The sequence below is a fragment of the Neolamprologus brichardi genome, chromosome 17 (genome assembly GCF_056152115.1).
Source record: "Neolamprologus brichardi isolate AB-2024 chromosome 17, ASM5615211v1, whole genome shotgun sequence".
NCBI classification, from domain to species: domain Eukaryota; kingdom Metazoa; phylum Chordata; class Actinopteri; order Cichliformes; family Cichlidae; genus Neolamprologus; species Neolamprologus brichardi.
This window is the reverse complement of record NC_142120.1, coordinates 15,268,511-15,289,028: the sequence shown is the minus strand read 5'-3', so window position 1 is coordinate 15,289,028 and position 20,518 is coordinate 15,268,511. Positions and strand designations below refer to the sequence as shown.

The window sequence follows — 20,518 nt, the reverse complement described above, 5'->3', positions numbered from 1 at the left end:
CCAGTAATTAAAATAGTTTGTTTCCCAGTGGGAAACAAAAAAGGCCCATAAAAGTGGAAATGAGCAGAAAACATCTGATTTCGTTGGTATCACTGGAGGCAATCTAACTAGTGGATCACCCACAGATTAAAAGCAATGCAATCTGTTTGTGATGCGAGTGTGCCTGACCTTTTCGGGCTTCACCCTCTTACTGTGGTGAGGTAAACGTCCTCTGCCTCTCTGATGTTTTAAGCTGCGCATGTGATCTGTTTGCTGTCTAGTTAACGGAGAGAGGGAGGACGATCGTGGAAAGGAGGGGTGGGGAGGAGGAAGAGGAGGAGGAGGAGGGGGCACTTCAGTGAAGAGTGTGTAATAGGACACCCGCTCTCTCTGTCTTTTCGTCCTCCTCCCTCTCTCCTCTCCTCTCCTCTCTCCTGTGCTCTCTCAGTCAAGTCTGCTCTCTGAGCACTTAGATGGAATAGCAGCATTTTTCTTCTTTGGTGTTATTACAGGATACTAGAAACAGGCGAGAAATACGATCCTGCCTTCCGAAACTTGGACCAGCATCGGAGGAAGCTCCTGAGAGGTGAGTCACTGGCAAAGGTCTGATGTGTTCATTTTTCTAAAGGTAGAAGGTTTACCTGCCTGTACTGCCTGTACCACACTGTACTTTTTATGCAGTGGAGTGGATCTCACAGTGGATGCAGAGAGGAGTTGGTAGGCAGCAGGCTAACAGGTGCAGAGTCCCACCAGTGAGAATTAGTTTTAAAAAAAAAAGCTGCAAGTAAACTCAATCTGACTGTGGAAGAGTCTGCCAGATGACTTGGTGCTTCTCTGAGATCATGTGTGGTATTACATCAGACTTCTGTGTCATGCTTTATTTTCCACTCATGTGCTTGGTGAACAATTCCTTTTAAATACACTGTGACTGGTTATTACGCTGCAGCCAGTAAAATGGAAAACATGACTTTATGAACATTTTTTATTTCCTCGTTCATCTAAAAAGGCTTAAATCTTTGGTTTAAAGTCTCCACCAGCATCTGTCTATAACTATATAGATTCTTTATTTAGAGCTTTAAAAAAAAAAGTTGTGGTCAGTCACATGGTTCGAAATCAGAAGATTAATCTTAGTCAATGTGCTTGTGTGGAGTTTAAGAGTTGAAATATACACTTTTAGCTGTGCCTGCTGGTCATGTGTGCAGGGGAATGTGTGGCTGTAATAGAGCTGCTGACAACCGAATGACAGGGTGTGGTATGAACGCACACCGTCCTGCTAGGACAAAACTTGTTTATCATTGTGATTTTAATTCTTCCTGTATTGATCAAAATGCCAAATTGATTCCAACCGGGAGGACTCGTCCCCACTCGTCTCGTAGCTGATTTGGGTTCATGTGTTTAAAGCATTAATAGGAGCAGATGGGAGCGATAATCCATGCAGTTTTCCACTTTCATCAATATTAGTTTTTGAGCTTCCAAAATGGCAAGATGGAAAATTCATTAGGCTGCCAGCCAAGCAATGAGCACAACAAACACAATTATCGTTACACCTCGCTGGAAATATAACTATTCGCTCACTTCACTGACCTGCTTTGTGGGAAAACATTTAATTGGTGTTACAGAGATTTCCTGGCACACTGATGCCCTGGAATTTCTCGGCCGAAGAGCTCAGAGAAATTAATTGCAGAATTTATTATTTTTGTTCATGGCAACAAATAGGAAAACATCCTTTACTGTGAAACCCTTTCATCTAGGGGAGCGTTACAGTGCTCCACGAGTGTGAGGGAGAGTGAGCTCATTCATGTATTTAGTGTGGCATAGCAAAGTGTCGGAACACAACCTCTTGGGGATATCACAGTATGCGCATGAGACTCCCTTGAGGATGAGTTTAGCAGCTGTGAGACCAACATTTCCATACCAGAAGCTTTCCGTGGGGAGATCACCAACTCTCTGATAGGGAGCAGGGAGTGGTAGGTGTGGAAGCTTGGCAGCTCAAAAGGTCAGTCCACCTAAAAATATGGGAAAATGTAGTTCTCACTTAAAAAATTAGGGTTGTCTCTAAATTTTATTTTCAAGGATCTTGCTTTCTAAAATATTAACTGTAGTATGCTTTTTTTTATGAAAGATGGCACATGGACAAGGTTTGGTACAAAATATTTTTGCACCATTTTTGCACCATCTGTATACTTACAAACATTCAAGTCATCCCTAAAGGAAAACTTACCTAAAGCTGGAACGCTGTGAAAAATATTCAAGTTTGATATTTGACCTGATGAAGTCTAGAAGCTATAAATGAAAAAGACAGGGTGCTGCAAAGAGTCTTTAGACTTAAGTAATTTTACCAATGTTCTGCTTTTAGCACAAAGATGCATTAACTGTTTCGTTTTATACTCGATATTCTAAGACTTGGAGGATTTGCAAAAACTGCTGTAATTGTATTATGACGAAGGTGAAAATCTCACTGTGCAATATTTCAGAATTGGAGCACATCGATCTTTATGTACAAACCAGGTGACCAGTTTTTTCAGGGACCAGATCTTTTGGGGACAGAAGCCAAGTTGTGTGAATGCCTGAGCTTGAAGGGGAGGGTGTGCGTGCATGTGTGAGGCTGTGTGGATGATGCAGCAGGAGAAGGGCTGCAGTTGCAGCAGCTGGGGCCGTCTGGTAATGCCCCGTGCTGGTTTATTTCTCTCAAGTGCAGCCAAAGACATCTCATCCCCCAGCAGTCCTCCATATGTTATCCTTATGCACCTGAACACCAGAATTCCACTTAAGCTGTATATCAGTCATGCTGCACTCCACCTCACACGTATATTTTAACCTATTTGTACACCACACCCCCAAACTGAAATTTTCATAGCGAACTTGCAGCTTTCTTATCTCTTGGCCATCAATTTTTTATCGCACATCCATAAGGCATGACATCAGAGATTTAGTCTGTGAAATTTTTATTTTGTTTTTGCATGTGAAAGGGTCATTTTTGTTTTATGTCTAGTGCGATGTGGTTTTGCACAGCACAGGTGGTGGAGCGGCCAAATGAGTGGTTAAAAACAGCCCGGCCGTTCTCCAGCAGCGGAGTGTTTCATTGCAGGAGTTAGCGCCCCACAGGCAGTACAGTACCTGCCTCTATCAATAATTGAGCTGCTCTTGTCCCGTTATGGAAAAGGAATGAGAAGAGGCTGCGGCGAGAGTTTCTCCAGCAGCTCTTTTGTGCAGATTTCACTCATCCATATTTAAGAGCCGTACATTTGCGAGGATAAAGCAATGATGGGATTTAACTGACATGTTGTTGTTTTTTATCTCTTTCTTTATTCAGTGTTGTTTGTTCAGTGCTTCTCTCTGTAACTCAGCATTTCTAGATCAGTGAAACTGATGCATTAGCTGTTGAAACTAGCAGTGTGCTGTATTCTGTAGGGTGTTGTCATCCTGCAAAGTTAGATTTTAAAAAAAAAATCACATTTCAAATCTTGATCCCATGACTGGGTGGTACCAATTAACCAGTCTTCATATGTCATATATAGTCACTGTAATTGGACTGCATTTAGCTGAAAATTAAGAGCCATTAAATTGACTAAATTCAATTTAATGGCTTCACTGGTTGTCACAAAGTTTGATGCTGCACTGCTATGTAACCTATACGTCAAATCTGTTCCATTTTGAAATTTAAATTGAAACTCCCATTCACCAAAATCATACAGATAATCATGCAATACATTCATAAGTGCTTTCTAACATTCACAAACACACTTGTACTCCAATTAATGCATCAGGGGCAACTTAAGGTTCAGTATCTTGTCCAAGGATACTTCAGCACTGACCAACTAGCTTTACCACTGGAGCAACAGTCATCCACAGCTACTGTATTGATGAACATGTCCACCAGTGGTTTCAGTCAATTTCTTAAGTAGTACTAACTTTCTAGTAACCTTCTAGCAACATTTCTTTCCATGTGTTGCAAAAAAGCCAAATGATTTATATTTTCTATGGATTTTTTGATTACACTTCTTTTATTAATTCTTAAGAATTTTCCTGGTTCTTGCATGGTGGTTTCCACTTCCACAAAGTTAGCCGAAAGTGCACATAGTTTTGTAAATCTTTATTGCATATGACCTTGTGGATAACTTGCTAACCTTTAACTTGCTACATCAAAGGTTAATTGCAATGTTCTTCAGAAGCCTCCCCCCAGTTACCACAATGAAAAGTGTTTTATTCCTAATCATTATATTTAAATATGCACTATGATTGCCCTGGTAAATCCTACTTAAAATAGCATGTAAAAAAATGCTAACTCTATATTGAACCAGGACATCATTTGAGGCATATATTAGGTATTTTTGTGGTACATAAGCCATTTTTGTTGCAATTCCTGTGGTGGCACATGAATGCCGTTAACTTGAAGAAGTATGAGGAAACATGTTCTCAGAATTCACTATTTTCTCTCCAAAACCTCTCTCCAGCAGCAGTGGTGACTGGCTTTGGTTCCTGAGTGGTGCAGTTATGGGCAGGCCGGAGGGGTTGGCCAGGCCACCTCTGGTGTCAGCCATGGCGTTTTCCCTCCTGGCTCTCTCTTTCCTCTGCACCGGGGTCTCCAGCCTCCCGCAGCCTCTGCCAAGAGTCTTCCTTTCCTTTGAAGGTAAGAAAAAAAATACTCATCAACTTAATTGTAATGATTATCTTCCGGTGTAATGAAGTTAAACTGATGCTAAGTCTGTACATTATAACAGAGTGGAATAGGACTCACCTGGGATCTTTAGCAACTATGCTAGAGGATTTATTTAGTTGTTTAGTCTTGTTTGATGGAGTTTGAAACCTTTTCTTCTATATAATCCAATATGCCCCAGGCCTTAAATTTCCACCTTGTCTATCCATTGTCTTCCTGTGTGTCTACCAAAGGGAGGAGGTGGCACCGCCTGTCAGAACTACCCTGTATCTGTTCCTAGTTAAACTTTAATCATACCACTCTGTGCTGTGGGCGTGTGGGCATTGTTGCTGCCTCTGGTTTTGATTCTCCTGTTTTATTCATTTATTTCTTTGGACACAGATTATTTTGGGGATTCTTGAATTCTCTTTTGGTTGGATGGGGAGGTTTAATTTTTATGTGTGTGTCTGTCTGCATGTTTGCGTGTATCCATGGAAGGGATAGTGGATCACTCATACCCCTTAGCTATGAGTGGTGCCGTAACCTTTTTGCAATAGAGGGATAGTGTGCAAGAGCCGAAAGATACGTTTGATCACCTTTCAGTACCTCTCGATGTGGATTAGGCAGCACAGAGCAGCTGAGGCTGTCCATCAGCAAGGTTTCTGCACTCAGATAGTGACTGAAGCCTCGCAGTGTAAGTCTAAAGCAGGTGTAGTTTTATTTTGTTCCCTTTTTCTAGATTTTTCTTAGTTTTGGCCCAGAAACACACTCTTCAAAGTTCAATTTCCTCATCTTTCATTCTCATTTCTTCTTCTCTATTTCTTTCCCTTTTATGGTTTCATGTTTTTTCCTTTTGCTTATTGCTTCATTCCAAATAAATGAACCAGTCTGTGGTCCAGGTCCAGACTGTCTCTGCTCTGCAACCTCTGAGTTGTTAAATGTGACAGCCATCTTTAAGAAAAAAAGCCCAAACTAATGACAGCAAAAAAGCTGACATTGCTGTCGTTCGTATCTTTGGTCACATTATTTATTCAACTCTTTTCTCGTTATTGTTTCCAAACAACCACCTAAAAAGGTCTTAGGTGGCCATGCTGAAAATCAGTCCGCCTTGAATGACTGAGTCTCTTTCTACGTGTGGATTAGATTAGATTTGTTTTGCTTAGTGAAAGAGTTTTTCACTACAGGGAGGACCATAAATGGGGAGTTTCAAGCGCGCTATCTGAAGTACATTAATTCCTAAACCAGCTCAGGACTTGATCTTTGATGAGTGCTTATCTGTATAATATTCACATGTGCTGCAATTGGACACCTGTGTTCATGGCCTAATCGAGTCCTGAAGGGTCATTAAAGCTGGGCTCACATAGCATTTTTTTTACCATTTTTCTGTGGGTGCTCCTCTAATATGCTGCCATATTTTGTCTGTAACAGCTTCCAAGCTATGTTTTCCCCTACTATAACTGCCTTACATCCTTGTGTTACCTAGTTCCAAGCAAAAAAACCTCTTTTTGCTTTTGCCATCCTTACTCTGTTGTATTTTCTATTAGCAAGCAACCATCTGTTTCCTGCTTACACTGGCACAAGTACGCCCTGTGTGTCATTTATGTTAGCGTATAGATCAGTCGCAGTCTCCCAACAATATGTGAAAAAGCTGTGCTAAAAAGTGTCCAGTGTCCTACTTTTACCTTTAGTCTCTGTGTATCGCTGCTCTTTACAAATATGCCTGGAATTGGGGGACATTCTCTGCAGTACTCAAGTGCTTGAGCAGTTATGACACTGACTTTACAAAGAGCAGCCCTGTCTGAAACAATGCATTTAATATAGGTTCACTGGGAGTGCACAGGACCAAGGTGTTTGCCAGTAATACATTAAAAATAGGATTTTGTTCCAAAGAATAACAACATGGAAGGTTTTGGTCAAAAGAGTAAGTCAAGTAACAGGAACACCAAGTCAAAAGTAAACAGCTTTGTTTTTGACTCAGAAAGCATTTTGAACTCTTGGTTGCTGGAAGAAAGTTTGGCATGGCTGAACACCAGATGCAAGGAGGGTCTTACAGAGAGCAAGGTGGAGGCTCATTTTTTACAAAAACACGGGGGAGGAACAAGTCAGGCAGTATGTGCTCAGTCCAAAGCAGCCAGAAAGATAAATGAATAGTCATGGAAGATGTATAGGAGACTGTTGTCCCAGCGGGGAGGACAGCACAGGTGGTTTGGCACCTGCTGGGTGTTTAAAAGGTCAGTCATTCAGTCTGGATTCTTCTGCTCCCAGATGTGAGGACCAGTCAATTACTGTGAGCTGGAGCAAACTAAACAAAAAAAATAAACCAGTGGCTAAACTGCACATAGATCATTTCACAACACTTGAATATCCCTTTCCCTTTTCCTCCTCGTGTCACTGCTGAAATCCAATACGGGGGTAAGGCAGGTTCGTGGGACTCCCGGTGTAGCCTCACGTCCTGCAGAGAAGTTGCTGTCTCCGACATTCCTCTCTCCCGCTCTCCTTTTGCTCTTGCACTCTTCAAGCGAACGCAGCCAGACCGCAATTAAAAACGCATAATAAACAGTGAAAAATGCAGCTAACCCAAATAATAAACTCTCAAGTGGTGCTTTTCTATTCCGTGCCGCAGATAATAAACAGAGGCCTCCTTTGCTTACAGCAAAACTATTTAGGGATACCAAGTGTGATAAAAGATAATTGCTATACTCCCCTTCAATTGCTTTAAGTATCTATTGTTCTCTCAACATTTATTTTGGCCTGCTTTGTGCTATGTTTGATGCATGTGCTGTTTCAGAATCAGGCTGAAATGCTGAGAGACTACAGATTTCGAGGAGAAACTTAATTGCTCTCAGACAAAGAAATCCTCCAACTTTCAGATCAATGTCTGCAGTGTTGTTACTATAGATTTGGTCTCATCGGAACAAAGTTAAAATTGATTTTCGTTTCCAATCCATGACATTAAGTTCTTAGACCTTTTCAAGAAGCCAAGCCTCGGGCCGCAGCTGCAGTAATACTTGATACTGAGAGGTAAAAGTGCCCTTTCAACAAGCCACAAAGTTAAATATGCACCTTCACCACATTAACCCTGGACAGTGAGAAGTGAAAACTGCCTAGTTTATATAAAGTGCTTTTCTACTCTACCAGAGCGCTCAAACAACCTAATCTCAACCTTTATTCATTCAAGCACCTTTTTATGCTTAAGTGTTTTCTGTCTAACATTCAGATACATTCATTAGAGAGCAATTTGGAATTGGAGTTAGTACCTTGTCCAAGGATATTTGGCACGAAGCCAGTGATCTACCTCCTGAGGTACTCCCACCCTATAATTAAAATCCATTCATTTGCTAAAACTGAATGCTGAGCAAGATCAAACGTTAGCCATATCTTTAAGCTTTAATACATTTTTAATGCCCCATACATTAAGTGAGCATCGTGATCATTCAGCAGCACAGACACCAGACATGGTTTTATGGAGGAAATTGCCTATAAAGCTACAGAGATGTTCTGTAACAGCCTAAAAACATGTTAATTTCTGCTGTAAATCTGGGCTCGTTAGCATGGATGTCTACTGGGAATGACACACTTTTGGAGTCCGCCTCAAGTGGCCGCAAGAGCAACTGTTTTTGGCACATCAATGTCCGCTTAATTTTTCAACCCCTGAGGCTGCTGCGTGGTTGAGCCTACAAAATCAACATAGGTTTGCTGTGGGTATCTCACAAAATACTACTACTACACTAAAATACTCCTGTGATTCAAAACGTGGTTTAAATATTGGGTGGTGCGCTGTAAATAGGTTTCTGCATAGTTGTGGGAGACATTATTATGCTGTATAAACTTTGAAACTGTAAGGTGTGTTATTTAAAATAAGCTACTATTCAGTAATGTGCCGCTTACTGGTTCTGCTACTGTATCAGAGGTTGGCCTAACTGGTGCCAAATGTCATTCTGGCTCATTTATCTCCCTGGTAGGCAGATGGGGCAGCGGTCTGTGTTTACGATCGGGATCATTTACCCTCATCAACAGTCTCCCGCTGTTCTGGAAAACTTCCATATTCAATACAGTCTTAACTTACAAATCTATACGTTTGGAATGTCAAGCCATGAAGCAATGTTTATTTGAAAGTGAATGGGCCATATGCTTTTGTGTTAAATGTAGATTTTGGCGCACACATGTTTGACAGCCTGGCTGAGACAAAGGGGAGATTGATTAAAATGATGTCTGCAGTTGAATCGCACTGGTATGAGCCACACGTGCCACGGCCTGAACCAGAACCAGGCACAGAGATCAGGAAGCAGGCGTCGACGAGCGGATACACTCCTTTTCATGAGTCATTATTGCATCCCCTCACCCCCCATTTGTTCATACAGATATAGTGCTGTTCATGCTGTCTGTTGAGGATGTTTACATGGTGTGAGTGAGCGTGTGCATGTAACCTAACAGAGTGAGTGAGTGTGTGCTAATGTTAAGTGCCTGATTGTGCATTCTTTGACTTGATTGCATTTAAGTAGCAAACTTTTCAATGAGTCATTGTTAAAGCTATGTGCTTTTCCAGCTTTCTGAACCGCATGCAGCTATGAGACACAGTCTCCAAGCTTTTTAGCTATACCTCAAAACCAAGGCTTTTTCTAGCTTGTCCCAGATGATATTACTGTACATTAACCTCTCATGTGATGTTTTAAATATGAACCCTTTTCCCCTGAGATTTAACCACTCTTGAATAACCTTTTATAAGATTTTTACCGGTTAAGTGAGCATCATAATCATTCGGCAGCACAGACACCAGACACGGACTGAATAATGGCATGCATTTTCTCTTGGGGTCAACAAAAAATCAAAGGGTCAAAGGGCAACACTGACAAGTAGCCAGAAGCAGAACAGGATGTATTTGACTGCGACATCGCACCAACATGCCTCAGCTTTCCTGCCTCTGCTTCACATTTCACCTGCACGTTAGCATCTTCATTTTTTGAGGAGTAAACATAATGAAGAAAAATCAGTGATGCTCTGTTGTTGCGAGGAATTCATGACAGGCCAAAGCATGAGCCTGTCATCACACAGAGAGATACGGTACAAATAGGTATAGGTCAGTGGTGCATATATGAATACCAGCATATGTGTGGCATATTTCTTACAGGTGTATGTACGCATTCTCACACAAACCCACACGCGTGTCATTAGATCTCTATGAAATTGCCTGAGTGACATTTTCTTCAGGGGTATTCGGGAATGTGGTGAGCTCCAGCTTGAGGCTGACAGCCCGTGAGATGTTTGACAGCTCCTCTGTCAGCTGGCCTTTCTCTGCCTTCCTACGCCTGTTTTTAGCCGTTTCCAAGTCTGACCTTGCACACCCTGTTGAATGTTTTATTATTGCCCCTCTGGAACATGTTGAAAGGTAATCAATGGCCATCAATACGAACAAAGACAGAGTCTCTTTAAGGAGAGCCAAGGTCTATGAAAAATTCTTTAGTCAAAGATTGGCATTAACACAAAGCAGTAATCCGATTTTATGAAAGGATTATGCTTGTTTGCTTCCATCACTTTTTTCTGGTATGTAGTATAGTGTAAGCTCGCCTTATTGAATTGGACAATGGCTACATTCATATGCAAGTTTTTCTGTGTATATGCACAGATTTACTATCTCTGAAATAAGGTTTAAGATGCATTATTTTTACTTTACTGGAAACCCCTAAACAAGTCATTTTTTTAAGTCAGCACAACAGAACCAACCCAGTTGCTTCATTCCCTCAATGATTTCTTCTGATAAGTGTTTATGCATCAAAACAAATCTTTTAGTACTCATCCGGTTCTAAAATTATTTAAATGCACACACATTTAAATGAACAACAGCACAGGACATATTGCACCATGTCATTATATATTTCACAAAAATTAAGCCAACATACAGAAGCAGGGTTTGCGAGCATTCGTTTATGCACATCTTTCTTAACATCCTGCAACAGCATTTGAATCAGACTGAGTTCTGGACTGACTGGTCCATTGCTACACGATTTTCTTTTTTGGCCATTCTGTTGTATATTGGAGATTATGTATCAGAATTTCAGGAGCGGGACCACGCCTCCAAACACGGTCCTTCCAGCTGGAGCCATCGCCCAGGAGCCATCGCCAGTCCCCTTCGAGGCCTTCCCCAAACCGCACCTCAATTCATGTCAAAGCTTTCACTTTTACCTACTAAAACGCTGTCAAACCTAAAATGAGGAAGTGGGCCCAGCTAGTGAATTTGCTTAGGTTCATTGTCCTGTTGCATGACCTGGTTTTGAGTCAGTTTTAGCTGTTGGACTTATCACCTCACATTTGGCTCTAGAATACTTTGGTATTCTAACAAGCCCAAATAATTACTCCTTCACCACCATACTTGATGGCTGGTATGAGATCTTTGCGCTAATATCCTGTGTTTACTTTTTGCCTTATGTGATTCTGTCTATTCTTTCCAAATATCTCCTTTTTGGACTCATCTGTTAAAGTACGTTGTTCCAGAAATCTTGTGGTTTGTTCAGATACAGCTTTGCAAGCCTAAGATGTGCTGCTATGTTCTTTTTAGACAGAAGATGCTTTCACTTGGCAACCGTTCCAAAAAGGTCATCATTGTTCAGTCATCTTCTAACTGTACTTTCATGAACGTTAACTTTTAACATACTAACTGTTGAGTCTGAGATGTAGCTCTTGGGTTTCTTGCAGTTTCTCTGAGCATTATACAAACTCAGGTTAGGATGACCTCAGTGGGACTTCCTCTTCTTGGAAGACTGTAAACCATTTTGAATGTTTTTTACTTGTGAAGAATTTCTCACTGCTGAATGATGGGCTGCAAACTGCTTAGAGATGGACTAGTAAACTTTTCTACCTAGACAAGCAGCAGCAATTGCTTCTTTAAGTTCACTGCGGATCTTCTTCTTCCCTGGTTGTATTTAAATTATTTTAGAACTTGCTAAGGACCAGATGACTTTTTATGCCCTGGTGTATAATATAATTTCAATCTTGAAGATGTCTGAAGATGGTTTTCCTATATGCCTTGTAAAAACAACAGCTCTAAAAATCCTCTGACCCATATCTCCTGCAGGCCTCCCCTCCCTCTGAGACTCTCTACAAGATCCTTCCTGACAGTAAAAGCACAGAGATTTACTGTCCACTAGAAGTAACTAGGGACTCCTGATGTGGGCAGGTGAGAGGTCACAGGCTAAAAGTCATGGCGACTGCATGAGTTGATTCTGTGTGAAGGATCGACTGTTGGTGACATCTGAGGACGCTGCATAAATGCTAATTGAGGCACTGGGATTGCAAGCTAGCTGGCTTGCAGGGCGGATGATGGACAGTTTATCAGCTCAAGTTTCGTCTCTTCGAAATACTAGCTATCACCTTAACAGGTCAACCACGCACCAGCAGTTGACATCACTCTACACAAACACACGCAGAAAGCCAAGGGAGAAAAATACACTGCGATCTCGCATGTCATGTTTAGATATAGTGTCTGCTTTTGGACGCCAGCGTGAGAGAAGGCATATATTTCAACTCACGCACTCTGTTCAGCCATGTGATTCACATTAAAAATGTCTGGATGTAGATAATTGATGACAGACAACAATCAGGAAATTAATGACACACAGCAGATATAATTCCAACAGGGCTTTTGTCCATGACCAGCAGTTGCAGTACAGTAAGGCTGAGAGTGCTGTTCGCATGCTGAGTGCAGCTTTCCTGGGAATTTGGAGTATGTCAGTTACACAGACAATCGGACGACTCTGTCAGCCAGCACAAGATGTCTTGGGTGGTCTTCTTGTACTAGATCGACACTTTAACTTCCCTTCTGCCATATTTATATGCCACCAGCCATTACTGTATACCAGAGGGTAAATCCCCAAGGAAAATGGATGGCTGAATGTTCCAGCACCAGCCATTTTTTATTTCTAAAGAGGCTTGGCAGTTGCCGGGATAAAATCTTTTGCAGACCCAGTATGTGTGAGTTGGTCAGCACAGTGTTAGGAGAGTGCAGCCATCCAGAAGTGAATCCAAGAGCTCTTTGCATTGTTCCGACTAAGAGCAATGGCATTTGGCACCAGGTTTGAAGTCAGGCCTCTGTGATGAAACCCACTCCTTCTTCTTGTGAGGAGAGATGAATGAAAAGTGGGCGGTATAAGCCCCTGCTTCAATATTTATCAAGATGAGTGATTGGGGTCCTCCCACCAGCTACCCCTGACAACCACAGAACGGCTTCTGCTTTAACTAAATGGAAAGCAAGTCTCATTAGCATGGAGTTAATATATTCATACTGGCCTTTCAGGTAAAAAGCCAATTGATGAGGGCTGATTTGCATAAGAGAAACTAAGGTTGGTTTGTAATTGGCCCACCGTTCAGTCTTGAAGTGTGTTTAATTAGGTGGATGGATGTTTTGGCTCATGTTCAGACATTAGCATTAATCAAAAAATCCAACTCTCTAAACACCTAGTCAGTTTGATTAAAGCTGATCTACAAAGACTAAGCTAACATCCTGACAGAATAATCCAATATTGTTGATTTTACCACCTTGTCGTGTGGACATAAAAGTACCTGCCGATGAATTTTTACGACGTAACTCCCTTATCTGATGACTCAAACAAGTTACAGCCTTCCTTTCAAAATGAATCGTGACACCACGCTGTTTCTATTTCCTATCAAACTGGATGAAGATCCCTAAGGCTGCATGAAGCGACACCAGCTGAGTGAGTTGGCACCAGCTCCTAAAATCTGAAACCAGGCGGTCCAACATTACAAATGCCTCTCTCATAAACATCTCACATATTTTCCAGCCACTGTGAAGTTCTAATTTTTATGATGCCACATTACAACAGACCACTTCTTGTATTATTATCCGCAACCAGAACCATGGAAGCATTGTTTTCTTCTGGAGTCACTGCTTTAAAACTCACATATCTGATATCTCACGCAAACACTTTTGGGGGGCAATTGTATCGGAAAGTCTTGTGGATTTAAAACCTGAGAGAAGATTCATGGTGGCTGTTACATTTCCTCTCCTGGATATGTAATGACAACAGAAGAAAAAAAATGAATTGTGCAGTACAACTTCCTCTTCTGGGTTTTGATTGCTGCCATACAACAAACAGGGACACAATGGAAAGTCACTTCATTTTACCCACACTTTCTTTCTATTTCTTCTATGTTTTTCACCAGTCACAGAAAAAGGGATGTTCATTTCGTTACCCTGTGGGATACCTATCTGGGTTATTGCACTGGACCCTGTGCCCATGAACAATCAATTCTCTCACAGCTTAGAAGAGGCTGAATTAACTGCCACACTGATCACAGCTTGTAGTTGTTTCAGATATCCTTCATAAAAAAAAGGGGGGAAAAGTCTTCTGGCAAGAAACATTTTATTTTGAAACTCCAAAAATATGAGCCATATTCTTTTTTGAGTTTCAAAATAAAATGGAGCCCTTTGTTTTAGTCCACTAACTCCCTAAAGGTGATGCAAAATCAAATTCTCTTTTAAACAGATAAAGTTAAGCAGTAAAATTAAGTTAATGTAGGTTTTTTTCTTTTAATTGTAATGCATTAAACCTCATCTATCAATACATGAAGAGTATTTTCTGCTTATATGATGAGCAGGAAGTAATCTGTTGTTTAATATTGGAGGACTACTGGGGTTTCTCAACTGAACAAAAGCCTTTTGTTGGGTCTTCTTTTGCTAGGCCACTTCATGAAAAAAAGAGATGTCACAGAGATAGAGTCTCAGCTTTCCCAATACTAGTTTTCCTTTTCCGCTAACCCCATGTCCATCCGACCGATCAGGATGGATTCTATGAAAATTGGTCTTCCATCTAGGCCATAGGGCACTATGGGTCAAAGCTCAAAGTCAAAGCCAGGACACAGGGGGCTGGTGTTACATCCATGGGGAAGTGCATAACCCACCTGCCTACATACATAATAGAAAACCCACCAGCTGTCAGTATTTCCAGACCCAGTTCCTCTGTTTTTGTTTGCTGGTGTCATCATTGCAGATTAAGAGGAAAAGAAAAAAAATGAGAACAAAAAAAAAGATAAAGCCATTTCATCATCCCCATTAATTCTGCTTTTTTTAATTTCTTATCATTAAAAGCGTGGTTCACACCCTTAGCCCTTTTCAAGAAATATTTAAAAGTGCAGCTCCCCAATCCTTCCAATGTATTCTGTCTTTTGTGCATAAACCAGTTAGAAAATGTAAACCTTGAACTTCCAACAAGTGTCTCGGTCATGCTTCAGTAACTGTAAACAACCAGTCTTGACACTCTTGCCTCTCAGCATTTGTGTGATCTCAACAACTAAGAACGCCCATAAAACCACAACAGAAGAACCACATGTGATCCAGGGGATTTCGTCATCTTGGACATAGAAAACAATGCAGTTGTCCTCCAACTTCTGTTTTCTGTTTTGATTAAAACAAGAGTCGTGTTGTCAAAAAAAAAAGAACTTGATATAATGCCTCAGTGGACTGAAAGGGTCCTTGGGAGGTCTACGGATGCCTCGTACACAGGTTATGAGCTGGTACTAATTCTGTAAACGCTGGGTCCCAATGAATGTACTAAATGACTCTGGAAATCCTTGACTGTTCAGAGCAGCCCTCTCTCCCTGACAGAGCAGGTGCACCATCTGGCAATTTGAACTTTAAATGCTGGTCCATAACGCTGCAGCACTGCAGGCGTGACTCGGGTGTTTATATGAGATTGAAAGCAGAGCACAGAGAAGATACTGGATCCAAAGGTATGCAGGCTCCAGAGGGTTTCAGTTTGTCTCTAGCTGAATAGGCCGGATCCATGTGACGCACCCCTGCTGCGTCCCGTCTCAGCACCAGGCTTAACTGGTCCTCCACCTTCACGAGGGAACATGAAAGTCTCCCGTTTCCCCCCACTGACAAAACACTACAAAGTTCACCATAATATTAAACAGTTGTTTTACCGAGACCCCGCCCGTCCGAACAATTTGTTCTCTTTGTGGAATGTTCTGGAAAGGTTCTGTCAGAAAGAACAGGAGTTCTTTATCTTATTAGTGTCAGTGAGACTTGAGAGTGAAGCAGTGTCAAAAACTGGTCAGACCTGGTTTTCACAGGAGACATTAATAAATAATTTTCGATTAGATGGGGAAGGCACTCAAAAAATCAACTGGAAAATATGAGAACCAGATGAGGTCCGGTTAAGTTTTCAGTTAATTCGCCTTTATTTTATGAATCATCTTTGTTTTGATTTGAATTGTATCAAGATTTGTAACACTATCAAATCTTTCAATGTAAACTTCGACCGTTCAGCAGTATTAGAATTTTTTAACTTCTGATTTTTTTTAAAGAAAAAGTGTGGGATACAGTTAAATGTTCCCAAAAGCCTAGTAAGCATAGACTAGTTTGTTATTGGTGGTTTTGTTAAATGAGACCATATTTGTTCATGTTGGCTAACATTAGCTTACTTAAGCAAAAATGTGAATGCTGGTATAAATGGTGGCATGGTGGTGCAGTAGTTAGGATTCTTGTTTTTATACCATGGAGGTTGTGGGTTTGAACCTCCTGGTGGGTTGTGGATTCTGTGTGTGTGTTTGCTGCCATGTTCTCTCTGTGCTTCCATGTAGTCCAGCTAGCTCCCACGGTCCAAAGACATGGTTAGGTTTATTGGTGAGTCTAAATTGGTACATTGGTAGTCTAACACATTTGTTAGCATACCAGACATGCCACACATAAGAAAATTACCTTTTGTCCTGAATAAATCAACTTCTATAGCAGTTAAATCTTGTCTTTGTTAGTTATGGCTAGTTTAAATATAATAACCCTGGATTGTCCAAACTTCATATACTTGTCTTTCTTCTTCTCCTCGCCACCTCTTCTCTTTTTAAAGGCCACAACTAACATAACTGATCCTTTAGTTTCCACCCACTGAGGTTTAACTCAACCACTGAGATTATTCTTGCCTGGATAGGCTATAATGTATGACTGTAAAACCTAAACCCCTACTTAGTCCCTCCATTGTGAAGAGCTGCATGTTTTAAATACAGCTGCCACTTTTATGCTCCACAAAACTAAGATCTTGAAGAATATTTAGGTCTTTCTAGAATATCATCCAAGAAACTATTTCAGGAGATTAATATAATGTTGTTGTTTTGTTTTTTTTAAATAATCTGGAACCCTGCCTGTTTTTAATTAGCTGTTAATTAGTCTTTCACCCTTGGTGGCTTGCACTGTGCCAGAGCAGAGCGTGTAACATCATTAGCTTTTTCAGCATTAGAAGAATATTACCTCCGCACAGAGCTCACTCTGTGATGCTATCTACGATGCTATCCTTATGGTTGCTTTGAAGCGTGATCCTAAAAGTTTTTCTTTCATTAAACACAAATCTTCTTGACAGGACACCTTCCCTCCTAATTTGGTTTCTCATAAGTCAGGTAAAAACACTGTCGTGGTCATGTGCCTGTTCTTCATTAGGCACCAGACGATGTTCTCACTCGGATGATACAATGTTTAAAAATACCCAGCTCTCTCACTTCAGGACATTAACCATGTAAGGCAATTTACCTAAACATAGTTGGAGTAGAAAGCGAAGAGTCGTGGGAAACTCGCCTGTGACTGAAGTGGTTAACTCGTCTTTATTTAAAGTTAAATACTCCAGGCTTTACGTGGCCAACGCACCAAACAACAGCCTGGGATGAGAGCGAGGGGTGCCACAGAACAGCCACTCTCCTTTGAGATGAAAGGCTCCAGCCTCAAAAGCATATGTCACACAATAATGAAAATGTGACTTTAGCCGAAGGCAATGGAGCAAAGTATAGACAACCTGTTTGTTGATTAGAAGAGGGAATGCAAAGAGAGCTCAGAAAGGGTCAATAGAAGGAAGGAAATGGAGGGTGTAGATCTACAGTGCCCCCCACCCCCACCCCCATACCCCCTGCTCTCAGTGAAGATTGAAAAAGTGATAAATATGCATGAGTTTGGCTTCGACAGTGAAGGCCTTTGATGGTATGGTTGAGAATTCTTTATCTCTGGAGCAAATAGGCTGAAAATAACTGTCTGAGAAGGTTTACTTTGTGCGTATCTGAACAATGTTCACTTTTAATGAGTAGAAAAGAGTCTGTAGGAAGACTTTTCCATACTCTATGCATTTAAATATACCCACATGCGGCATCTGCCTTGAACATGTGCACTGTGCTCACAGCTTTCCTTTAACTGTGTTGATTAAAGTTAAGTGAACAATCATAGATCTTAACTGATACATTATAGTGAGATTCATTTCAGTGGTCATTTGTTCTCCAGTCCTCGATGTTCAGACTAGGGGGGGGGGAGTGATTTCAATTTTGCACCATTTTATGAGCCATAAAATCTAAAACTGTTTTAGAGGAGTGAAAGTGCCAAGTTGTGACCACAGAGTGTACATAAAAGATAGACATAGAGCTACCCTGGTTCTCTGCAGTACTAATGGCCTTCTCCATTTTAAGTGACAGTTGATGATCCAGCAAACTGGGATTGAACTTGTATACAGTAGATTTACAGCGAAACCAACCAAAGACTGCATACAAAAAATAGGAGCCAATATGGAAATGTCCAAAAGGAGGCAATTCATTTAATTGCAAAAAACATTCCACTTGTACAATGATAATGCTACTCATGGGATTTATGACCTCAATAAACACTTTCATGAGGACTTCATTCATTCTTTATTCTTTATTCAAGTCCAGCCAATTAGAGAAAGCCATATTGTGGCTATCTCGTGATTCACAAATCCCTAATATTTAAGCTTGCCATATCCTGGATTTGTCAATCAGATCCACTGCTTGGTTATTATTATTGGTTTCAAAACCCAATGTGCCAAATTGCTAAACTATGGGTTTCAGAATCGGTGTACATAAACCTCAGGGGTAGGCAACTCCAGGCCTCGAGTGCCAGTGTCCTGCAGGTTTTAGATATCACCCTGGGTCAACACACCTGAATCAAATGATAAGTTCATTACCAGGCCTCTGGAGAACTTCAAGACATGTTGAGGACATCTAAAACCTGCAGGACACCGGCACTCGAGGCCTGCAGTTGCCTACCCCTGACATTGGCATTATGGTGGCTGTGTCCACTTTGTGTATGTCATCTGTGGTTGAGGAAGTTAAGGGTTTGGTTTTTTTTTTAATTCTGATATTATGTAACGTGAAATCAGTGTAGTGACCTTTAAAAGGAGCTGCTACTACAGATGTCAAAGGCTGTCTGTGGGGAAGGCAGCGTGTGAAAGCAGGGCTCAGGGAAAGAGGAATAAACTCTGAAAACAGCTTTAATGCTGTTAACATCATAAGGGTTAACTTGCAAGAGTACAAAAAGTTCAAAGCATCTGCAGAGCAGGAAATCTGGATCTAGCAGGAAATAAGGATCTGAGGAACAGAAGCTAAGAACCGAGGACATGAAATAACAACACTAGAAGGAACTTGTATGAAGTATCAGGAAGAGATGTAAAAGAAATAACTGTGGATAGAAAGCTAAATTCCAACAATGCAGAATCCTAATCAAACCAAAAACACATAAAAAAAGAACCCAAAAACTCAAAACCCAAAGCACGACATCTGTGGTTTCCCTGAGCTTAGCTTCAACCTCAGGCAGGACTGCTGAAGTAATGTCTTTATTTACACCCAACCACATGGACGTTTGACATTGCTCAACACTTTTAAAGCACATACAGTTCATAAAATTAACAAATGACTAATCCTCAGTAATGCACAGGCCTGGTGTTCCCTCAGCATGGTTGGTATGTGTGGCAGCCCAAGTCCTAGCAGCCCAGCATTCGACTGGATTGATTAGCACAGCACAACAACTCAGCTCATACTGGCCCTGCTCCTTAAACACTCCTTTCCCCAGCTCCCCCTTTGCAGCTGTACAAAACCACACACTGCTCCCACATACCCTTTCAATGAATATGAACCTCTCCCCCTCTAAGTTAAATCAGTTGATATAGTCACAAAACAGCATCCGTCAGATTTTGAGACTTCGAAATCCAAAGATCTGAGTGATTTCAGATGTCGGGTTTTGCTTCTTCAGCCTCAAGTCTGTTTGGGTCTCCACTGTAAAGTCTGGCATGTGATCTTATCTAGGCGTTACCTTGCGTGGACTTTACTGCAGCCCTCTCTATATCAAGAATTGCCCCTACTGCACATGTTTCTAATACAAAGAAGAGAGATTATGAATGTTAATGTTAAGCAGTTTGATGCTTCTAGCAACCTTCTGTGCTGCTTAGAAATGCATTTGAAGCAAATATTTTGCAGCAGCTGTGGTTATATTTTATAAGGTGTGTTCAAGAAACTGAATCCAAATGTTTAAAAGTTTTCTTTTTGGATCCTTGAGGCACCTGTGTGGACACAAGAGATCAGTGTGGGCTTGTATGTATCTGTCTCTCTCTGTGTTTAATTTAGTAGAATTGGGAAAAGCTTCTCCTATGACAGTGTTTAAACAAGCTTATTTGTATGTTATACTTAGTCAGCTTTCTCTGTTTGCCTTTTAGACCTGCAGGCCTCTGAGTCATTTGAACATTATAGTATATCAGACAAAGCCATGGACTACAGGCTGCTGCAGATGGATGAGGACCAGGACAGGATGTATGTGGGCTGCAAGGACCATGTTCTCTCCATGGACATCAACAACATCACCCATGGCACACTTAAGGTCAGCAGATGCTTATTGTTACAGTTAAACAGAAACGCTTTATGCCATTGCAGCGTGGGTATCATGGTGCGCTATTTTTTTTTCTCACAGGCACAAAGAAGAAAACATGAATGTTATGTAAAAACACTGTGTAAGAGACAACACAACACCACTGCTGAGGATATTATTGTAATGTGTGTGCAAATTACCATGCATTTGCTATCCTCCGTACACTTTAAGGGTTTTTCAAAATAGCCATAAAAATGCTCATGCTCACT

At 41.1% G+C, this 20,518-nt stretch overlaps 1 protein-coding gene across 4 annotated transcripts in view; it reads left to right on the top strand.

The window, feature by feature from the left end:
• The first annotated feature begins 307 nt into the window (after positions 1–307).
• sema3c (sema domain, immunoglobulin domain (Ig), short basic domain, secreted, (semaphorin) 3C) overlaps positions 308–20,518 on the top strand; it is a 45,134-nt gene continuing 24,923 nt past the window's right edge. The window contains exons 1-3 of one of the 4 annotated variants that reach the window (XM_087831093.1): positions 308–565; positions 4,437–4,609; positions 20,101–20,261. In XM_087831093.1, coding sequence (XP_087687219.1) covers positions 4,474–4,609; positions 20,101–20,261 — 297 coding nt within the window. In that variant the 5' untranslated portion in view covers positions 308–565; positions 4,437–4,473. Of the gene's footprint in view, positions 566–1,814; positions 1,976–4,433; positions 4,610–20,100; positions 20,262–20,518 lie in introns of those variants that run through there. The other 3 variants (XM_006780840.3, XM_087831094.1, XM_087831095.1) reach the window with 3 other exon arrangements.